General features: G+C 42.0%; 1 protein-coding gene across 4 annotated transcripts in view; it reads left to right on the forward strand.

The window, feature by feature from the left end:
- Positions 1-23,672, forward strand: part of LOC123844709 (S-adenosyl-L-methionine-dependent tRNA 4-demethylwyosine synthase TYW1) — a 205,474-nt gene that overhangs the window by 11,762 nt on the left and 170,040 nt on the right. For 3 of the 4 annotated variants that reach the window (XM_045875474.3, XM_045875472.3, XM_054507621.2), the window contains exons 6-8: positions 134-355; positions 5,633-5,755; positions 23,030-23,147. In XM_045875474.3, the coding sequence (XP_045731430.1) occupies positions 134-355; positions 5,633-5,755; positions 23,030-23,147 (463 nt within the window). The remainder of the gene's footprint in view (positions 1-133; positions 356-5,632; positions 5,756-23,029; positions 23,148-23,672) is intronic. The other variant, XM_045875473.3, reaches the window with a different exon arrangement.

Here is a 23,672-nt window from a genome sequence, read left to right on the forward strand (position 1 = left end):
GTTTAGGCCAAGTTCCCTCTTCCCAGCAGCAGCCAGTGATGGGGTCCCAGAGGAACTTGGGCCTTTTGCAGAGCAACCTCCCAGCCTGTGATTTAGAGGATTGTGTCTTAGCGCCTCTGTCTTCGTCTTGCAGGTTGGCAAGAATGTCGATAAGTGGCTCTGGATGCTTGGTGCTCATCGTGTGGCGACTAGAGGGGAGGGGGACTGTGACGTGGCTAAGAGCAAACATGGCAGCATCGAAGCAGACTTCAGAGCCTGGAAGACCAAGTTCCTTGCCCGGCTGCAGACACTTCAGAAAGGAGAGAAAAAGCCCTGTGATGGCAACTGCAAGAGAGGCCAGTGCGAGTCGTCTGCGGTATGGAGCCCCTGTGTTCGGGTCTCGCTGCTTTCCTCCTGTGTGTGGGGATGCTGGACCTTAACCTCTGCCCCGAGAAACGCCTTCCCTGGCTTCTGGTTAGAAGGAAGATCTGTGGCTCCCGTGGGGGCGTTTTAGATTGCGTGCGGCCTTCCGAGTGAAGCCAGCGTGGGCAGCATACTTTCCTGTTTCCCTGCTTTAATGGTTGCGTTGCCAGGGTAGCAGACTTCTCCCGTAGTTGGAGGGTTGGAGGCAGAGGCCTGAGGTTACGTATGTCCTGTCTCCATATCCCCTAACCATGTCTTTCTCCCGACCTCTCTTACTGAACGACTCCTTATTAATTAGACTGGAAGGCTGCCCGTCATCTTAGATTCCTCTCTTTTTGTCCCTCACAGTCTTTTTTTTTTTTTTTAATTCTTAAATTTTTATTTTTAAGCATTTTATTTATTTATTTGAGAGAGAGAGACAGAGAGAGCAAGCAAGCAGGGGGAGAGGCAGAGGGAGAGGAAGCAGGCTCCCCGCTGAGCAGGGAGCCTGATGCGGGGCTCAATCCCAGGGCTCTGAAATCATGACCTGAGCTAGAGGCAGATGCCCAACCATCTGAGCCACCCAGGTGCCCCTGTCCCTCACATTCTAAACATGTCTCTTTGGTCCTTGTTCAGGGACCCTCGTTCCTTGGAAGCTCATGTCACCCGACCGTTTCATCACTGCTTGTCTTCACGGCTGTCCGTCATCCTTTGGTCACCTGCTCACTTGTGTCATTCAGGAACCACTGTAATTGCTGACTCACTTTCTCTTCACCCTTGTTTCTGTTGTTACTTTTTGGGGCAAAGCCATCCGTGCAGGTGATTAATCCAGTGTCCTGGTCTGCCAGGTGCCTGGCCTTCATACCGCCAACAGCCATTGTCTTCGCTGACCTTGGCCTCTCACTTCCACGGTCACTTCTGAAATTTTATGTTTCCGTGACCTTGACTGATCTCTCTCAGGTGTCCTGCTTTAAAATTCTTTTGGTCCCATACCTTTTTCATTGGATAGTGAAAACTGATTACTTCACTTCTGTCCTTACCCAGTTTAATTTTTATACTCATTCTTTTATAAACAATCTTCAATTGCCTTGCCTTCCAGTCCCTTTTCTAACCCAAATGGTCAAACCCCAAGCCAGGTTGAAACCTACCATTTGCCTTCCCATTTGCCTGCTGCTTGCTCTTTGACCCTGGATTCCTCACCACAGGCTCAGGTGTGCACTCAGGCGTGCCCAGCAGTGTCCAGCGTTCTTGTGTAAGTTCCCTTTCTCGCTCTCCAAGATCACTATTGAATACTCTTTCTCCCTGCTCCTTCCTCCAGCTATCTTAGGAAGCTGCCAGAGATCTTGTATAGTGTCCTCCACCCAATCTACACATCCTCTCCATCTTTTATGCCGCAGGAGACCTCGGGTCTGAGTCCTGTCAAAGCCACTCTGCATGCTCTGGAATCAGGGGCTTTGTCTCTGTTTTCTGTGTCTCTCTCTCGGCCTTGTTAGTCTCTTCACCTCCACTAGATTGTTCTCTAAACTTATAAACATGCCTTGACATCATCCTGTTCAAAGGAACAGGAAAAGCAAGTAAGAAACAAATGTTTCTTTTATTCTGTATGTTTCAGCTGCTGCTTCATTTTTCTGTTCTCTTTTCTAGGTAGTCTTTTTGCTGTGCTTATCTCCCCTCCCATTGGCCCTTAATTTTTTTACACTGTTTAAAAAAATTGAGGTAAAATTCATGTACGTCTGATTAACGGTTGTAAAGGATACAACCCAGTGGTGTTCAGTACACTCACAGTTCTGTGCAAGCACTGCTTATTTCAGAGTGCCCCTTTTATATGTGTTGGTACACTTGTTCATTTTTCGGACTGGTCACTTTCCAGCTGATCTGTGTTCATGTTTGCTGGTTTTTCTGCCTGCTCAAATCTACTGAAACCCTCTAGTGAAATTTTTAGTTCGGTTATTAGACTTTTCAGATCAAGAATTTCTTTGTTTCCTTTCTCTAATTTCTGTCTCTGTGTGTTGATGTTCTCAGTTTGTTGGGACATTGTTCTCCTGGTTTCCTTCAGCTCTTGGAGCATATTTAAGACCATTGACTTGAAGTCTTTATCTAGTAGGTCTGTGTTTCCTCAGGGATGGTTTCAGTTGATTTCTTTTTTATTTTTATTTTTTAAAAATATTTTTATTTATTTATTTGATAGAGAGAGAGAGTACAAGTAGGCAGAGAGGCAGGCAGAGGGAGAGGGAGAAGCAGGCTCCCTACTGAGCAGGGAGCCCGATGCGGGACTTGATCCCAGGACTCTGGGATGATGACCTGAGCCGAAGGCAGCCGCTTAACCGACTGAGCCACCCAGGCGCCCCCTCAGTTGATTTCTCACAACTGAAATAGGCCAGAAGTGAAGTAAGCAGTTTTCGCTATCCAATGATAGGCCTATCATGACCTGAGCCTAAGGCAGATGCTCAACCGACTGAGTCATCCAGGTGCCCCAAGTTTCCTTTTTCTTGATTCAGTGTTTACTTGGTTCTTGTAAACCTTTGTCAGAACTCTGGGAATTAGAGTTCAATCTGTTGGTTTTTACTTAAGTTTTGGTTGTTTCTATGGGAGAACGGGCCCTTTGAGTTACCTACTCTGCCATTTTTGCTGATATCAGCCTCGGGTCTTAACGTTTAAACAAACTTAAGTAAAAAAAAAATTTTTTTTTAAATCAAAAGTAACACTTGTACATTTAAACCCTCAAATAGTGCTTCTAGGCTTATAATTAAAAACTGTACTTTCTTGCCTTATTCTAATTCTTATTTGGCCAGGGCAGTCATTCTCAATTCTAGCTTTTTCATCAGAGATTTACCTCTATATTCCTAACTCATAGGCCCTTCTTGCTATTTCTTGATTTTTAAAACACTTCAGAATCTCTGTCTCTGTCTCACATGGACACACACACACAGTATCACTTCTTCTCCCATTTTCTTGGTACAGTTGTATCACACCTTCTGGCAGACCCCGGCTTGTTGTGTCATAATTGTGACCGTGTACGTGCTCCCATGTGTCCTGTGTTCTGTGGTATCCCGTGTTCATTCCTACACATGTATTTCCCTTAGGTAACGGCTACATCTGCTTTGATTCCTCTGTAACTATCACTAATTGATTCCAAAATGCTAGTGGAACTGAAAATTATTTTTCAGTGTTCTGTAGTTTTTATCGATTTCCTGGAGGCTTCTCAGGAGTCCTTTCTCCTCCACGTCCTTGGAGGCGTGGCTGCTCTCCAAGACTTGGTGTGGCTGAAGTCCTGCCTTTGACTGGCTTCCCGGGTTGGATTCCCTGATTCTGGCATCTTCGGTCTTCTTATTTCTTGGTTGGCTCTTCTTTTTGGAGCGCATTCTCCAGTAGGTCTCTGAGAAGGGGTGTTTTGGAAGTAAACTTCCAGAATTTTTGTATCTGCATGTCTTTATCCTGCCTTCATAGTTGATTGATGCTTCCCTGAGTAAAGTTCTAGCTTGGAGCAATTTTTATTTTTTTTTCCCCAGAAAATTGACCACATTGATCCCCTGTCTTCTAGTTAGAGTATTGCTTTTGGGAACTTCAGTTTAACTCGATACTGAATTTGTATTATAAGATCCTCTTCTGCCCCTCCCAGAAACTTTAGAAACTTTGAATAAAATCCCTCTATCTATTCTTTGCTCTGTTTTTTCCCCCAAATTTTCTGCCTATCTTTCTGCTTTCTCCTCTCACACAGAACATTTATTTCTAATTTATCTGTACATGAGAAATGCAGCCTCATGGGGTCCCAGCTTTGACTTCGGTCTTCTGAGACTTCTGAGACTTTAGTCTCTCCTCCCAGTATTGTCTCCTTGACTTAGCCTGCTCTTCCCTGGTCCTATGTAGCTGTTAGTTAGGTTCTCCAGAGTTCAGCAGGTACTCTCAGCTCCATCTCTCGCTTATCTCTTAGGATTCCCTTTTTAGTTCATATTTGTCCTCTTTGAATTAGTAATATGTTTGCCAACTCAGTGATACATTTAAAATTATGCTACTAAAATATTCTGTTATTCAGTGATATTTTCCATAGGAGGGGTATTCAGTATCCTCTGCCCTGCAGCTGGGAGCAGAAATCCCAGGACATGCTCACCCACTCTGGTTTGGCTCTCTGCCCCACAGTGCTGCTCTTTCCTAGGTCCCAGGACATCGTGTTGTCAAGCCCCATGGACATTTCTCTGTCTTCATTTTACTTGCCCTCTCAATAGTACTCGATACCGCTCCTTCTTTGAATCACTCTCTTCTCTTGACTTTCACGACACTATTCTCATGGTTTTCTTCCTTTTTCACTTGGGATCATCCATCCTTAACTAACCTCTACATGGTGGAAAGATTCAGGGCTTGGTGAGAGGTTCTTTTCTTTGTTGATACTTTTTTCCTGGATGGGCTTATCTAGTTTCATGGCCTTAAGTTCTGTCTATATGCTAGTCTTTCCCAGGTTTATATTTCCAGCTCTGAAGTTTATCCTGAATTTTGTTCTCTTCTGTGCATCCTCTTTAAAATCTCTGCGTGGATGTCTCAGGCATCTCATGCTTTACAAATTCAAAATGGAGCTTTTCATTTCCACTCTCTTGGTCTGTTTCTCCCCAAATCTTTCTCATCTCAGTAAACAGCACCACCATCTCAGTTACTTAAAAAAGAAACTTGAGGGGCGCCTGGGTGGCTCAGTTGTTAAGCGTCTGCCTTCGGCTCAGGTCATGATCCCAGGGTCCTGGGATCGAGCCCCGCGTTGGGCTCCCTGCTCAGCGGGAAGCCTGGTTCTCCCTCTCCCACTCCCCCTGCTTGTGTTCCCTCTCTCGCTGTATCTGTCGCTGTCAAATGAATAAATAAAACCTTAAAAAAAAAATTATTAAAAAAAAGAAGAAACTTGAGAGCCATGCTTAATTCCTTCCTTTTCCTTATTGCTGCATTTAGTTCCTCACTAAACCTGGTTGGCTCTGTGTCTCAAACAGAGGTCAGGAAACTTTTTCTGTTGGGTCAGTTGGTACATATTCCATCTTTGTGGGTCATATGGTTTCTGTTGCAACTATTAATTCTGCCACTGTATCACGAAAGTAGCTACAGATGATCTGCCAGTGATGGTTGCCTTTAGATTTGGCCTGAGGCTGGCTGCACTTGGCTTGTGGGCCATAGTTTGCTGACCTCTAGCCTGAAATATCTCAAGTCTATCCAGTGAACTCACAATTTGGGAGGTTTCTACTTTGAACAATGTGTTTCTGAAACATTGATGTTCCAGGAGGAAGAGTCCTTTGAGAGCACCAGTGAGGAAGAGTCTGGTACTGAAGACCATCAGAATCTAAATTCTGTTGTTGATGTTGAGGACCTTGGCAAAATTATGAATTATGTGAAGAAAGAAAAGGTACTGTAACTGGGAAGGAGTGGACTTGGATCCTGCAGTTAGCTAACATCTCTTGCATTCTGTATTGGTGTGTGGTCCACCTGAGCTCATTAGGCAGTCTTATTTCTTTGCCTCCATCTTGAGAGTGTTATATTTCTTTGCCATTTTTTAACAATTTGTTAAAAATTTTAGTTTAAATTCTTTTAGAGAGAGAGAGTGCGAGCAGGGGAGGCGGGAGAGGATGGGCAGAGAGAGAGAGGATCTCAAGCAGGCTCCACACCCAGGGCAGAATCTCAGGACCCTGAGATCATGACCTGAGCCTAAATCAAGAGTTGGATGCTTAACTAGCTGCTGCCCCACTTCTTTGCCATTTTTACGTGAGCTTCGATAGGATATGATAGGCAGATTTTAGGGCAAGAACTGAGGAAAGGGTAGATGGTTAGAGGGGCTTCATTCAGTATTGTGGCTGAAGAGGTGGGATGAAGAGACTGAGTGTGTTGAGATTCCAAGTGGAGCTCTCTTAAAGTTGCTTCCTGTCATATAGACTGAATGGTGTTGGGCTTAGGGACAGCTCCTTGGTTTGTAGGTGCTGAGATCAGCATAGGAGGCTCTAGGAATCTAGGAGATGTTAGTTTGGGTTGTCATTGTCACTGCAAGATGGGTGTGAGAATGTATAGTGTGGTAGGATTTTACACAGATTCCAGTGATCTGAAATTAAAATAGTCTAATATACACAATAGCATAAAAGTATATAGACTCAATTTATGTATGAGTTTTGGGAAATGAGAATATCCTACTAAAAATGTACCAAGTGCATAAGTTTTAGAAACAAAAGAAGTAAAACTATGGAAGAATCCAAGAAAATCAATGATAAAATTAACACAAACTCAAATGAAATCAGTAAGGTAGCAGGATATAGTAATATATTTCCAAACAATAACCAGTTAGAGGCCATAGTGGAAGAGAAGACCCCCCTCTACAGCAGCTATATAAAAGATAAATAAGTATGTAGAAATAAATTTAAAAAGAAATATCCTGAAATCTCTGTGATGAAAACTGAAAACATTCCTGAAAGATCTAAAAATGTCTTGAACAGACATACCTCTTGTTTTTAGATATGGTGACTCAGTGTTCTAAAGATGCCGATTCTCTTTAATACATAAATCTGATAAAATCCCATTAAAAGTTTCAATAACTTTTTTTTTTCCCCCTGGAGCCACACTCATTGATTCATATGGAAAAATAAACATGCGAGAATGGTTAGGAAAGCCTTGATACAGTAATAAGAAAGACTAGTCCTACTAGATATTAAAACTTACTATAAGGCATCTGTAATTAAAAGTGTTTTGGCTCCTTTTGAGACAGATTGATGCAACAGAGTAAAATTTCAGGAATAGACCCAAAAACATATGGGAATTTTGTATATAATAAATGTGGTATCTCTTTTCCCTGGGGGGGGGGAAATATACTTTTAAGATAGGTGATGTTGGCAACTAGATAGCTATCTGTGAAAATTTAAAATTGGCTTTGCCAATTTGTCAGAATAAACTCCACTGGCTCAGAGATCTCAATGTTGAAAAAAATTTATAAATAACAGAGTTAGATGCATTATTTTATATCTTGGAGAAAGGTGTTCTGTATGATTCAAAATCTAGAAGCAGTAAAAGATTGAATTTACCAATCGTTTTTAAAAAAGATTTGTGTGGTTATAAGCATATCAAAAGACAAATGATGAAGAGGGGGAAATATTTGCCCCTTATATAAAGAAGGAGTTAATTTTTCCACTCTACAAATTGCTCTTATAAGTTGAAAGAAAAAAGACCTAAGACCTAATGGAAAAAATTGTCCAAAATACCTAAGTAGGCAAGTCTCTAAAAAAACTCTACAAATAGACTTTAAGCATATGAAAAAATGCTCAAATTTACTCATAATGAAGGACATGCACATTAAAACTACACTGACATTTCTCACCTACCAAAATAGCAAAAGTTCAAAAACTGGACAGCATGCATAGCTGGTGAAGCTCTGGGAAAACAGGTACTCACACCTTGCTGATGGGAGTCCAGAATGGTGTAACCTGTGTGGAGGGGCTTTTGGCAGTCTACCAAATTCTTGTGCATTTACCCATGATCCAGCAGGCCCAGTTGTGTGAATTTGCCTCGAAGGTACATCTTTACAAATACAAAACAGCAAACACACGAGGTTATGCTAAAAGCATACGTAGCAAACAACTGCCAGATATTGGTTGAAAAAAGCATGATATATCCACACTATATACATATTGCTGTGCAGCTGTGAAAAATAATAAGGTACACGTGTAGGGGTGCTTGGGCGGCTCAGTCAGTTAAGCATCTGAGTCTTGATCTCAGCTCAGGTCTTGATCTCGGTTGTAAGTTTGAACCCTGCCTTGGGCTCCATACTGGGCATGGAGCCTACTTAAAAAAAAAAAAAAAAAAAAATGGATCCATGTGTGTTAATGTGATTTTCATGTGGTGTTGGATTTCATTTGGGAATTGACCTGAACATAAGATTTTTTTAAAAAAATGTGTTTAGGGTGCCTGGGTGGCTCAGTTGGTTAAGCGACTGCCTTCGGCTCAGGTCATGATCCTGGAGTCCCGGGATCGAGTCCCGCATCGGGCTCCCTGCTTGGCAGGGAGTCTGCTTCTCCCTCTGACCCTCCTCCCTCTCGTGCTCTCTGTCTCTCATTCTCTCTGTCTCAAATAAATAAATAAAAAAAATCTTAAAAAAAAAAAATAAATAAAAAAATGTGTTTATTGTCATGGCACATTTGCAAATTTATAATTTGAGTGTGTATGTGTGTATAAATAGTATTTTGTAGCTGTGTTTACAGAAAGAACCTTTCATGTTCTTTTTTTTTTTTTTAAGATGTATTTATTTATTTGAGAGAGAGAGAGCATGAGCAGGAGGGGCAGAGGGAGGGGGGAGAGAATCTCAAGTAGACTCTATGCTGGGTGTGGAGCCTGACATGGGGCTGACACGGGGTTCGCTTGATTTCATGATGGTGGGATCACGACCTAGGCCGAAACCAAGAGTTGGACGCTTAACCGACCATGCCACCCAGGTGCCCCAGAACCTTTCATGTTCTGACGCCAGCTAACACCCAGTTCAGTTCAAATGACCTGCCGTTCAGTTCAGTTTCGATACTACCTGGAGTTAGCCTCAGACTCTGCACGTTTAGGTTATAGTCTTGCACAAGACTGCCTCCACTTCAGATGGCAGCTCTAAGTTGGGGGCCACCTGCACTTCTGAGCAACTGGTCATAAATTTGGGGGTCTCATGATCCCCTCTGTTTTGATAACTTGCTAGAATGACCCAGAACTCACTGAAAGCACTCTACTCACAGTAGACAGTTTTAAAGGATACAAATTAGAAACAACCAGTGGAAAAGACACATAGGGCAAGGTCTGAGAGCAGAAGGGTGGGGAGGAGACTCAAGAGTTTATGTAAATTGACGCTCATCATCCCCTCCCACCACACCGACTGTTGACTAACGAGGAAGCTCTGTTGAGCTTGAACATCCAGAACTTCTATTGGGATTTCATTGCATAGGAATGGCTGATTAGATCATTGGCTATGTGACTGAACTCATTCTCCAGCTGACCTCCCTCCCTGTTTCTTTCCCTGGAGATCCAGCTGGCCCAAAGTTGCAATGAATGGTTGGTCTTTCTGATGACCAGCCCCCATCCTGAAGCTATTTAGGGGCCCCACCTGAGTCACCTCATTTGCATAACAATGACCCTTCTGGCACTTAGAAAATGCCAAGGTTTTTTGAAGTTCCCTGCCAGGAACTGGGGACAAAGAACAGATGTATGCTTTGTGATGCCACCGGCCTAGAAACAAAGGTAGTGAGCACTCAGATCTTGTTTTGTGAATATCATTCTTCACTTAAAGGAACCAGGGCTTCTTAGAGAAATGACTGCTTCCAGGTTTGAGGAAGGGAGAGTAACAGATGGGACATCTTGTTGGGCAAGTAGATACTCAGTGACTGATGGAGATATGTCAAAAGGACATAGGAACCAGCTTGAAGAATTTCCCACAGGCCAAATTTGGGACAATTTGAGCATGAAAAAAGAACATAGTGATTATATAATGAACGTAATGGATTCTGTTATATCAAATTAAAAAAAAAATCAATCCTTGTGCTACTCAACAAAGAGGAGGCACAAGAGAAAGTCTTTATAGAAGGTTTTCAGATAATAAATATAGAAGGCGTGATCAAATTAGAAAATCACTTTTTTTCAATCCCCAGTGTAATAATTGATTTAAGCAAGCATTGGGTGAAATGCCTTTGGGGAACACATAGTCACATAGTCTCAAAATATCATCCCAGAAACTAACCCACGTAGACGTGCCAAAAATAAATAAATCAGTGGGGGGAACATACCCTTTAAGATGTTTTGCTATTTACAATATCATCTGGGATGATATTTTGAGCTGAATTCAGCTTCATCATATGTATTAAAACGGCCTTGTGTCCCTCCTGATATGATGGGTATAGTAAGATGTATACAACATCATCTATATAGTTCTGTGTCAAAAATGTTTAGCCTGAATCTAATCATGGGGAAACAATCAGACAAATCCAGAATGTGGGACAGTCTTGGAGACAACTGGCTAGGCTCTAAAAAGAGTCAATGTCTGGGGGGTGCCTGGGTGGCTCAGTTGGTTAAGCGACTGCCTTCGGCTCAGGTCATGATCCTGGAGTCCCGGGATCGAGTCCCGCATCGGGCTCCCTGCTCGGCAGGGGGTCTGCTTCTCCCTCTGACCCTGCCCCCTCTCATATGCTCTCTCTCTCTCTCTCTCAAATAAATAAAAATCTTAAAAAAAAAAAATAAAAAGAGTCAACGTCTGGGGCAGCCGGCTGGCTCAGTTTGTAGAGCATGCGACTCTTAATCCCAGGCTCATGAGTTGAAGCCCCATGTTGGGTGTGGAGCCTACTTAAAATTAAAAAAAAAAAAAAAAAATTAATGAAAATAAATAAATATATATTTTAAGAGATTTTATTTATTTATTTGACAGAAGGAGAACAAGCAGGGGGAGTGGCAGAGGGAGAGGGAGAAGCAGGCTCCCCGCTGAGCAGGGAGCCTGACGCAGGGCTTGATCTCAGGACCCTGAGATCATGACCTGAGCCGAAGGCAGGCGCTTAACAGACTGAGCCACCCAGGTGCCCCCAAAAATAAATAAAAAGAGTCAGCATCATAAACAATAACAAGACATGGAGGGGGACAGTTCTAAGGTTTAAAAAGACTAATGAAACATAATCAAGTGCATTGTATAATTTTTGATCTTGAAGAGAAAAGGCCGTTGTCTGGACACTTGAGGGTATTTGAAATGGATTTTTTAGTAGATAATATTGGATCTTCGTTAATTTCCTTTGCTGTAATAATGGTATTGTAGTTCTACAGTTCTGTCTTGCCTTTTTAGGAGATGAATTCTGCAGTTTAAGGGTGAAGTGTCACTGTGTCTACCACATGCAAGTGGTTCCTTCACACACACACGTGTATTTTATAGGTGTGTGTGTGGGGGTGTGTGTGCGTACACGGATTGATAGATAGGTAATGATCAAGCAAGAGTGGTGCATCTAGGTAGAGAGACTGTGAGTCTTCATTGTACCTTTCAGCTTTTCTGAGGATTTGAAATAGAAAATATGGGAGGAACTGCTTTCTCCCCATGCTCCCAAAACAAAACAAGAAAAACCTAGTATCAACTGAATAATAAACTATTTATGATATTGCCATATGAGGATATCTCCCATTTTCTGATAGGACCAGTTTTGAATTATATAAGGTCTTAAGAGCTTATTTCATCCATAAAACATGAGGAGGGTGGTTTTATGATTTTATGCAGGGTGGTCCCATACTATAACAAATGGTAATTGAAGGAAACAAATTTAACGATTAATTTTGCCTAAACTTTTTTCACTACAAATTAACGTACCTATAATAATATATTTAGGAAATAGAGAAAGGGCAAAAATCTACCAATAATTCTGTCTCCCCAGAAAAATCATTAGTCTTTGGAATGTTTATTTTAATTTTGTTTCATATGCACCTAAACCTCTATTATAAAAATATATATTTTTAAAGATTTTATTAATTTATTTGAGAGGCAGAGAGAAGGAGAGAGAGCTCGAGTGGGGGAGGGTCAGAGTGAGAGGGAGAAGCAGACACCTCACTGAGCAGGGAGGCTCAATCCCAGGACCCTGGGATCATGACCTGAGCTGAAGGTAGACACTTAACTGACTGAGCCACCCAGGCGCCCCTAAAAAATCTTTATCATATTCTCAGGTAGTCTTTGCAACCTCATTTAAAAACCTTACAGAAAGGGGTGCCTGGGTGGCTCAGGAGGTTAAGTATCTGCCTCTTGATTTTGGCTTAGGTCATGATCTCAGGGTTGTGAGATTGAGCCTCGAGCCCAGCATGGAGCCTGCTTAAGATTTTATCTCTCCCTCTCCCCCCTCTTCTCTCCCTCTCTTAAGGAAAAAAAAAAACAACTTACAGAAAAGTCTTTTTTTTTTTTTCTCTCCCAGAAAAGTCTTTTAAAAGTATAAACTGGTATAGCTTAACTTTTGGGAAGTTATCATAAAGGCTGTCCTATTTTGAGTTTTACTGTCCCTTTCAGCCTGCACAGAAGGGGAGAACTGGCAGATTCCATGACTTTTCTGGTCATTTTTGGTTACAGGCACTTTAAGACACAAAGTCCTAATTTGGTGGTAGAATGCCCAATCCTATGTGGTAAGTGCTAAGTCATACTAAAGAAACTCAGTCAGAGTTTCTAATTTAATTCAGAGGTGAAATTCCTCCCCTCTTGTCTACTTTCTGGTCTGTTCTGCTAGCTGCTGTTTTGGATCTGCTTAGGGCCTGGGGAATGGATGGAGAGGCAGGAGAGAGAGACGTAGAAAGTTCTCACGTGGCACTGGCATAACATGCCTCGGTGCTCTCTCCCCTCGTTGGGTTTAAAGTTGACTCTTCTTCCAGGCAGCCCTGTCATTGCTTCTTTGGAGACATTGTCCATGGCGTCTCCTGACCTGGTTCCTTGCACTGACCAGGTGTACTCTGATGGTGGCATACTCCTTCCTCTGAGCCCCGTGGCTCTGCCTTTGTCTCTTTGAGTTCTGCCATCTGTTCTCTCTAGTTCCCAGTTGGTCTGCATCTAAGACCTCCCCTCACCTGCACCCCTCTCCGCTCCCACGGGAACACCCCTGAGTTCTTTATTCTGGGAGGACAGGCTGATTCCTACCCAGCGGCAGTGCTCACTTGCTGAGGAAACTAGTCAGTCCTTCGGTGTCTGGATTTCCTGGGCAGGAGTCCTGCACTGATTAGTGATGCCCTCTGAGTGCAGGGGATACACAGCAGCTTCTTTGAGGGGCCCCGTTGGAGCCTCTCTCCTGGGACTGGAGGTGAGAGGTAGGCACCTACCCCCCAGCTTCTCTCCATTTGAGGCAAGGGGTGTGGATCTCAAAATATCTTACCAACATTCTCCAAAGAAGTTTTCAAAAATCCTCTGTCCTTACCTCCATGTGCTCTACCCTTTCACATCCTGGATGTGAGGGAGGCATTTAAAAAAATTTTTTTTTTTTTTAAGATTTTATTTATTTATTTGACAGAGAGAGACAGTGAGAGAGGGAACACAAGCAGGGGGAGTGGTAGAGGGAGAAGCAGGCTTCCCGCTGAGCAGGGAGCCCAATGCGGGGCTCGATCCCAGGATCCTGGGATCATGACCTGAGCCGAAGGCAGACACCCAACGACTGAGCCACCCACGCGCCCCTAAAAAATTTTTTTTTTAATTTAAATTCTATTTAGTTAACATATAGTGTATTGTTATTTTCAGGGGTAGAACTTAGTGATTATCAGTCACATATAACACCCAGTGCTCATTACATCAAGTGCCCATCAGAGTTGGCTGGTTCTCAGATAGTCCCTTTGAAAATATGTAACTTGGTCTGCCCCTTCTTCTGGAGTTGCATTTAATACCCTGTTTACATGTGTTTAAAAAATCCAAAGAATACGGCTCCCTGTCCCTATTCTTCCCAAATCTCCTTTTCATAGGAAGCCACAGTTTACAGTTGGGCAATATTCTTCCAAGTGTTTTACTGCCTTTACAAACACACCTGCATTTTGGTCTGACTTTGTGTCTCTGGCTACACAGATGGGATCTTTTTGTACTCCCAGGTCTACAGACTGTTCTTTTTCCTCTAACATGACAGCTTTCCAGTGCTGTCAGAGAGCTCTCCCCACTTCATTTTAATGTTTGTGTAGTGGTCCGGGACTGTGTCCCATAATGTAGTTGGCTCCTGTTGATTAACGTTTATGTGTTTGAATACTCTTGCTCTTATATTTTTTGCAGCTGGTATAAATTTATCTCAAGAATAAGTTCATAAAATTGAAATTTCTGGATCAAAGGGGATTTTGTAGTTTTGATAGATATTTCCAAATTGCCCTATAAAAAATTGAAGTCATTTTTATTTATTATAGGAGAGAGATGAGATTTCTCTATATCTTTGCCAACCCTCTTGTATTATCAGTCTCTTAAGTCTTGCCAGCCTGACAGGTGAAAAATAATAACCTGATTTTAATTTGTATTTCTTTCATTTTGAGTCAGATTGAACATGTTTTCTTTTCCTGTGAACCATCTCTTTCTGTCCACCTGGTATTAGATAAACTACAAGGTCTGAGGGCATAGTCCCCATGACTACTTTCGATTCTGACACCAATTGCAAGTTTTGGGGGAGGGGGCTCCTGAAAACCATCCTCATGTTTGATAATTTGCTGGAAAGACTCACAGAACTCCCTGAAAGCTGTTATCCTCATGGTTGTGGTTTGTTGCTGGGAAAGGGTACAGAAAATTGGCCAAAGGAAGAGATGCGTAGAACAGAGTCTAGGAGGCATTCATTCATTCTCCTCAGGATGTGTTGCCCTCTCAGCATTGATATGTGATGGTAAACGTGGGTATTGCCAACCCGGGAGGCTTATCTGAGCTTCTTTGTCCAGTTTATATTGGGGCTTCAATATGTAGCCATGACTGATGGACTGCCCATGTGATTGAACTCTTGTCTCCTGCACCCCACCCCTTCCAGTCTAGTGCGGTCTGAGGGGCCCACCATGAATAACAGACACTGCTTTCACTCAAGACATTCCAAGAGTTTAGACGTTACTTTCCAGGAACTGGGGGCAAAGGCCAGACTTCCCTTCAGGCAAGGCCAAATTTTTTACTACATGCTGTCCTGTATCCATTTTTATATTGGGTCATTTGGCTTCTTTTGTAAAGCTTATAACCAAAAAAATTCTTGGTTGAGTGTAGAACTCTAAGCTATAATATCTAAAATTATTTTCTCGATTTAAAATTGCTGTCCATCTTTCCTGTTGTTGCAGCATTTTTGTTACTTATTTTTAAATACGTGCATGTGTTGCTGTTGTTTCTGTCATTTTTAGTAGCTTTGTATTTCAGAAGCCCTGGCAGAGGAGCTGTTAAGAATGACAAGTGTGTGGAATGTGGGTTCAGGGTTTGGCCCAGCCAGTGTGTAACTCAGTGATCTGAAGGCACAGTTTAACCCTCCCCAGCCTTAATCCCCTTGTCTGAGGAACAGGGGCCGCGCCCTCTGCCTTCCTCACAGGTGTGAGTCAGATGAGAACACGTACCTGACGATGCCTCATAATCTCAACCTGACACTTGTCAAAATGGGAAGTAAGTTTGCTCAGACATTTTAAACTTTATACATTTTTCTACAGCTGGCCGGCCAGTCTGTTTCAGGTTTTCTGCTGTTACAATTAGCTCTGGTCTGAGACCTTTTTTACTTTAAAGAATGTATTAATATTATCTTAGGTTATATTTTCCCCACATTGGTACACTGAGTCGAAGCAAATGTATAATTTTATGACTCTTTTTTTTTTTTTTTTTAAAGATTTTATTTATTTTTTTGACAGAGAGAGACATAGTGAGAACAGGAACACAAGCAGGGGGAGCGGGAGAGGGAGAAGCAGGCCTCCCGCTGAGCAGGGAGCCCGATGCGGGGCTCGATCCCAGGACCCTGGGATCATGACCTGAGCTGAAGGCAGACGCTTAACAACTGAGCCACCCAGGCGCCCTAACTTTATGACTCTTAATGAAGAATCTGAGTAATTTGTCAGTGGCGAAACTGGCTTAAAACAGGATAGATTTCAGTGCACGGGTAGATACCTGATTTAGATAGATTTCTGGATTTTTCCATAAGGTTAAGAGGAAATATTTAAACTTTATTTGTAGTGAGTGAAGAGTTTGGAATAATTTTTTCTCCAGCTTTATTGAGGTATGATTGATAAATAAAAATTGTATATGTTTACATTGTACACTGATTTTTTTAAGGTATGTTATATGATGATATGTATACATTGTGAAATGATGATCACAGTCAAGTTAACAAATCCATCACCTCACATAGTTACCTCATGTGTGTGTGTGTGTGTGTATGTATTGAGAACACTTAAGATCTAATTTCAGCAAATTCCGAGTGTATGGTTGGAATAATTTGTGGGTTCGTTTTTTCTTTGCGTTTCATCTTCTGTCCATTAGAGGGCACCGGAGAGAACAAATGAAAATTTTGGACAGCTCTGTAAATTATTTTTTGAAATGATTTTGGATTTTACAAACTTTAAGCAGTTGATTTATGATATTTTAGATTTCTCATGAGAAGTTTCTCATGAAATCATTAGATTTGGGGCAAAAATAAATATTTTTCCAATTCAGAATGACATGAAAATAAGCCACCAGTTTTTTTTCTTTATTTTAGCTTATGGCACTGTTTCCAAGTATGTCTTGTATTTTCACTTTATATTGGACGTAACATACTAAACTCAGCGATGGATGGTACTACTGCCTGGCTTTTCTTTTTCATGTATTTTTTTTTGCATTTTCTTTGGCGTCCGTTCATACATACTCCCGAAGTACTAGTTCTGCCTGATTCTTGTCAGGCGCTGCACTAAGTTGCCTGAGTTGTTACAGCAGAGGAGGCGCTAGTACTTGAGAGTGTTGGGCCAGAGTACTCCTGTTGTATATGACCTCCTTTTGAGTAATGCTCCCCGATTTTCATGGAGTCATACTGTCTCAGTCTGTGCATCTGTTGGCAAGTTATTTTATCTCTGTCCTTTTGTTTTGTCATCTCTAAAGTGAGAGATAATAAAAACAACTGCTTATAAAGTTGTTGTGAAGATGAAGTTCATTCACGTACGCACATTATTTTGTTGCCTGCCATGTAGTGTGTACTTGGTAACTATGAACTATTATCGTATAAGAAGATGTCTTCGGGGCGCCTGGGTGGCTCAGTTGGTTAAGCGACTGCCTTCGGCTCAGGTCATGATCCTGGAGTCCCGGGATCGAGTCCCGCATCGGGCTCCCTGCTCAGCGGGGAGCCTGCTTCTCCCTCTGACCCTCTTCCCTCTCACGCTCTCTGTCTCTCATTCTCTCTCTCTCAAATAAATAAATAAAATCTTTAAAAAAAAAAGAAGGTGTCTTCAAACAGGATGAGTTTGGTCCGACTGGTATACCACCATGGTGTTCTGTCTCCCTTCTTCTGTAGCAAGATCCAAGATAGTGATTCTAGGGCTGAAGAGAATTCGAACAGGTGAGCCAACATGTGAAATGTTGGAAGGTTAAGAAGACAGATGCAGAAGCAGAGGGGTGGCGTGTCTGGGAACATGGCATGTTTGGGGAACTCTTAAACAGTTTGGTATATCTGGAGTTTCAAGTGGGGGTGGGGAGGTGTGGAGTGAAGTAGAGAAGGAAGGTAGGGGCAAGATACTGGAGGCCTTTTCATTCTCTGTCATGGGGGTGTGACCTTTAACCTACAGGCATTGGGAAGCAATGTGATTTGATCGAATAGGATGGATGGGTTAGGGGTATGGGGAAAGGGTAATTCCAGTACAGATACCGGATATTAGGAGAAATCAAAGTACACATTGGATTATCTCATTCAGTCCTCACATTGACCCTGATATCCATACTATTATTGTCTCCGTTTTACCATTTTACAGGGTAGGAAGCAGGTTTAGAGAAGTAAAGCAATTTGTCCAAAGTCAGATGTCTGGCAGGCTGGTAGGTGGTGGGGTCAAGCCTAGACTCATCTCTTTGTTTCACCCTCCAGGGGAGAAATGGTTTTTAGAAGAGAATCTGAAGAGTTTGGGTAGGCCACAAGGAGTCAGCCAGAGCCTGACAGTCCTTAGGTTGTTTATTTTTTGTTTTTCTCATGGTTGTGATTTATAAATGTAGAGCAGAATGTTCCTTTTTTTTTTTCTTCTGCAGTAAATAAATGTTGTTAAATACTCCCCACAGCATGTTCCAGTTTAGCAGACAGTGATATCAGTATCATTAGTTTTGGAAATAAATGGTGAATGCTTGGTAATTACTCACCAGAGAAGCATTTCAGTTTATGAAGGGATCTCAGTGTGTCCAGTTCTGATTATAAAGTTGCATAGTACTGCAGTGGAATAACATGAAGCTGTTCTTTCATTATTATTTTTAAGGCTTTAGGTATTTAATTCACCCAGAAACAGGTGACACATCCCTTCAACCCCAAGACACTGCCTTTAAACCAGCCTGTCTTACCCCTGGCCTGTGTAGCCAGGAGCGCTATTACAGTGAGTTCTGGAATTCTTTATTTTATTTTATTTTATTTTTTTAAAGATTTTATTTATTTATTTTGAGAGAGAGATATACAGTGAGAGAGGGAACACAAGCAGGGGGAGTGGGAGAGGAAGAAGCAGGCTCCCCGCAGAGCAGGGAGCCCGATGTGGGACTCGATCCCAGGACCCTGGGATCATGACCTGAGCCGAAGGCAGTCGCTCAACCGACTGAGCCACCCAGGCGCCCCCCCTTTTTTTTTTTTTAAAGATTTTATTTGTTTTGTCAGGGAGAGAAAGATAGCACAAGCAGGGGGAGCAGCAGAGGGAGAGGGAGAAGCAAGCTCCCTGCTGAGCAAGGAGCTGGATGCAGGACTTGATCCCAGACCCTGGGATCATGCCCAGAGCCGAAGGCAGGCACTTAATCGACTGAGCCACCCAAGCGTCCCTGGAATTATTTTCTTAAGTCAGGTTATCCAAAATAGAATCACTGGGTCAGAGGAAAACCATTTGACACATCTGGTCAGAGTGCTTTTCAGAAAGTCCAGAAAGCATCCTTAAAACCTAGTGAACAGAAAAACTCTGAGTCCCATTGAAACCTTGTCATTTAAAAACGGAGCTGGGACAAGTAAGTGGTATATAGGTGGGTTCCTTTCTTAGAGAAATAGGAACCTGCAGAAAGGGAGTTAAATTATAGCAGAAGGAGATTTAGTTTCAGTACCTGAAGGAGAGTTTTTAATATTGAAAGTTGCCAGATGTAGAATCAGTTACCGAGAGAAGTGAAATCTGCTTTTCTAGAGCTAGGATAGCTGTCTGGAAGTTTTGAGGCATTTATTTATTCGGCCAGGCATTTACTGAATGCCCACCATGTGCCAGCAAGGCTCTGGGCTTAGGCAAGCAAGGTATAGAAAAATAACCTCTCTAGAGAACCTGGCGACTGTTTTCTGCATGACTTGATAAGGAAGGGAATCACTGGGTGATAAACTAAGGATCAACAAAATAAACAGATTTAAACAATCAGAAGGATTCTTTTTCCCAGAAGAAATGTCTGTATGCTTTGGTAATGAAAAGCTTGTTCGTGGCAAAACACCTGTTTGGCACCTGGCTAGGTGGAATTTTACCTTCAAATCGTTAACGGATGACTTCTTTTTGGCCTTGTTTATTTCCTAGGTGATAATTGGGATGGTACTGTGGTTTCTGGGATGATGGTATGAAAATGAATTAGGTGATATTGTTTAATATCTTCTTTTTAAAAGAAAATTAGCACCACTTTTGCTCCCATGATTATGTGAGATTGATATCGTCTATTTTTAAAGGACTTTTCACTTATTTATAGTCATTCTCCTAAATGCCTAGGAAGTTAGCTTATAATCAGCTTTCCTTTTTGCAAGTCGGGAAGCAGCAGCTTGGAGAGGACGTGCATTTTCTTTCAGGGCAGGTGTGATGGGTTTGGGAGTTGGGAAGCGATGGAGTTACAGGTTGGAGACCAGGAGATAGTTGGGCTAGCTTTTGCAGTTGTCCTGTCCTTCAGAGAAACCAGGGCATTGTGGATGGAGTGAGCCAATCTGTGGGAATTAAAGCTTTAGAACTTGGTCACTCATTGTCTAATGGGGCATACGGGGGAGGGAGGAATCGAGGTTGACCAGTTGTGGAATTTTCACATATTTCGGTTAGGTTGTGTAACAGCTATACATGTATGTTTGTTATATTATTGTATTCTGGGCAAACTGTGAACAATGTGTGCACCCAGGAGATTAGAATTAGAGTTTGAGTGGTGCTTTGCACTTCCTTGGGGAGTGGTGCTTTGCACTTCCTTGCCTTTCTTTTCAGAAATAAAGTAACTGCTGCATATGGAAAGTGGGGGACTAAACTGCCATAGAGACAAGGAAGGATAAATGTTTGTCCTGAATGCTCAAGACCTTTCATCATGGCCTCTGATCGCTTTCCCATATAAATTTTGTATCTACATGGTTGAAATGGAGTAGCTACACTCCTATTTTATCATAGATAACTTCTCTAGTAATGGGACATGGATGATGTTCCATGACCATCCTTTTTAGGAGTATTCATTTCATAGGGCTCAGAGTTTGTTTTTTAACCACAAGAGGGTGTCTCTGGAGCTCTGAATCCAATTTTGGATTTATGTGGCCTTTGGGGTAAGCAGATAAGCTGGTGATGTTTTGTGGTGACAGAGGTTTTTGAGAACAGATATTGCTACCTCCTGGCCATTTTTGCATGAATAGTAGGGAGTTCTAGGAACTTGTTGTGGAATTATCCCAGAAACATTTATTTTACTTTTTTAAAGATTTATTTATTTGACAGAGAGAGACATAGCGAGAGAGGGAACACAAGCAGAGGGACTGGTAGAGAGAGAAGCAGGCTTCCCACGGAGCAGGGAGACCGATGCGGGGCTCGATCCCAGGACCCTGGGATCATGACCTGAGCCAAAGGCAGACGCTTAACGACTGAGCCACCCAGGCGACCCACCCCAGAGACATTTTAACGCTGTCGAGGTCAAGGTCAATTCATCTTGCTCCACCACAGACTTCCTATTTAAGCTCACATCTTTGCTTTTAGATTTGAAATAGACTTAAAAAAAGCCAAAGGAGTCTTTTATTTTTAAAGATTATATTTTTATTTTTAGAAAGAGAGAGAGCAAGAGAGAGCACGAGAGCAGAGCGGGGAGGGGCAGAAGGAGAGGGAGAGAGAATCCCAAGCAGGCTCCTCCATCAGTGCTGAGCCCAGTGCAGGACTTGATCCTGCAACCCTGAGATCATGACCTGAGCTGAAATCAGGAGTCAGACGCTGAACCGAATGAGCCATCCAGGTGCCCCTATTTTTAAATATTTTATTTTATTATTATTATTTTTAAAGGTTTTATTTATTTATTTGACAGAGAGAGACACAGTGAGAAAGGGAACACAAGCAGGGGGATTGGGAGAGGGAGAAGCAGGCTTCCCGCTGAGCAGGGAGCCCGATGTGAGGCTCAATCCCAGGACCCTGGGATCATGACCTGAGCTGAAGGCAGACGCCTAATGAGTGAGCCAGCCAGGTGCCTCTGTTTTTAAATATTTTAAAAGAGTAACTGAAACTTTTAAATTTTTTAAATAAAATACCCAGCATTAAACTGATTACTTTTATAATGGATGAGAACACATCATTGATGTTTGTTTATAAATTTTTTCACCTCTATCTGAAAATGTGTAGTTGAGAACTGTATTAACAGAAGCAAAATTGTTCATTAGCTTTGCATTTGGATTATATTTAGTAATTAGGAATGCTGACTTTAAGACAGATACAACTAACTGTGGGTTTATTGTTTCTCATTTGATACCTTTGAGTCTCTAAAATACTTTTTCACTGATTTCCAATTTTGGAGCAAGTCGTTGAAGAAACAGAGAAGGTAGAGAAGTTACCTCCAGGTTTCTTTGGCTTATCTTTCTGTTTCTTTCTAAAAAATTTATAATCTGTTTTACATTTTTTGTATAGAGGACTTTGAATGTTCCCAAAAGTAGACCGAATGATACGGTGAATCTCTGTCACCTGCTGTCCAGCTTCAAACACAGACCATCCTCCCTTCTGTATTAGTTGGCTGCAGATTTCAGTCATCCTGTGATCTGTGAGATGTTTTCACTTTTAGGTAGAAAGGATATTACTATAAGTTTGCTTACTGATTCACTAGGGACTGGGCACTGAAAATGGGCTTGGTGGTGGGGCTGCTGCCAAGGTGAATTATGTTGAATTTCTGCAGCTCTTAGTCAGATCTGACGAGTGTTTCCTCTAAAGTGTAACACAGACATTGTGTGTTGCCTTGGAATTAATTGATTAGCATTCTATCACCTTGCAAAAAGACGTTGAGATAACTTAAAAAATATATATATGTGGTAAGATTTAAAAAGAGGAAGAAATGAGTGTAAAGGGTGAAGATCATCATGCAATATGAAGTCACTTACAGGGAATCCAAGACAAGCATGATACGAGGCTTTACACAGTCATCAGCGTGCTGCTGAATCTTCTAGGGGCCAGAGTCAAAAGGAAATACAATCAGTCTTATATTATCCTTCAGATTTCTTTTTTTCACTGAAGACACATTTTCCCCACAGGATCTTCTAGAAGGAGCCATCAGGGCGGCAGGTGGAGGAGTAATTTGGTCTCCGAGCAAATGGCTGAGCAGCTCAGAGCACTATTTTGATTTGTTTTGGGGGTTTGCAGATATAATTACCAGCAGTCTTACATTTTATTGAACTCTGTTATATATCAGGCATAGTGCCTGGTGATTTATTTCTTTTAATCTTAACACATCCCTGCTCCCCAGATGCTACTTTCTTCCTTTTTCAGGTGAGGAGATTGAAATTCAGAGAAATAACTTGATGAATTTCGGCAGCTGTCTGTACTCGGATTGCTAAAAATAATTGACATCCAGATAAGTGGATTGTTGATTTACATTTTGTGGGTGTATGTGTTTGAGTATGTAGTTACTTTTTTGGAAAGAAAAAAGAAAAATGAGACTGGCAGTTCTTCGATCATTGTCTGACTGGGAACATAATCACTTTGGAGGAGCCTGGGTTATGGGCCAGGGTTCGCGATGAGCCCTGTCATCCACACTCTGTGTTCGTGAGCGGTGTACTGTTACTCTCAGCGCACGTTGCCAGGTCTGACTTTTGTTCTTTCAATTGTCATACAGAGAGAAAAGGAGCAACAGGAGGAGAAAAGTAGTCTGGTCAGGAACACCGTGAAGAATGAAGCCAGTGAAAGAAGAGCTATGATAACCCCTGCTCTCCGAGAAGCCCTCACCAAACAAGGTGCTGTCCTCAGGAAGTGCGGTCACAGTACTACCCTCTTTTTATTTTTTTATTTTTTTGTTTATTTTTAAAAAATTTTTATTATGTTATGTTAATCACCATACATTATGTCATTAGTTTTAGATGAAGTGTTCCATGATTCATTGTTTGTGCATAACACCCAGTGCTCCATGCAGAACGTGCCCTCCTCAATACCCACCACCAGACTAACCCATCCTCCCAACCCCCTCCCCTCTAGAACCCTCAGTTTGTTTTTCAGAGTCCATCGTCTATCATGGTTCATCTCTCCCTCCGATTTCCCCCCCTTCATTCTTCCCCTCCTGCTATCTTCTTTTCCTTCTTCTTTTTATTTTAACATATAATGTATTACTTGCTTCAGAGGTACAGATCTGTGATTCAACAGTCTTGCACACTTCACAGTGCTCAGGAGAAATAAAAGAACTAAAATCTAACCAAGTCGAAATCAAAAAGGCTATTAATGAGGTGTAATTAAAAATGGGCGCTCTAACTACCCTCTTAAGCCTT

This window comes from Mirounga angustirostris, unplaced genomic scaffold (genome assembly GCF_029215605.1).
Source record: "Mirounga angustirostris isolate CCGP_5_RB_7025 unplaced genomic scaffold, mMirAng1.0.hap1 SCAF_5, whole genome shotgun sequence".
NCBI lineage: Eukaryota > Metazoa > Chordata > Mammalia > Carnivora > Phocidae > Mirounga > Mirounga angustirostris.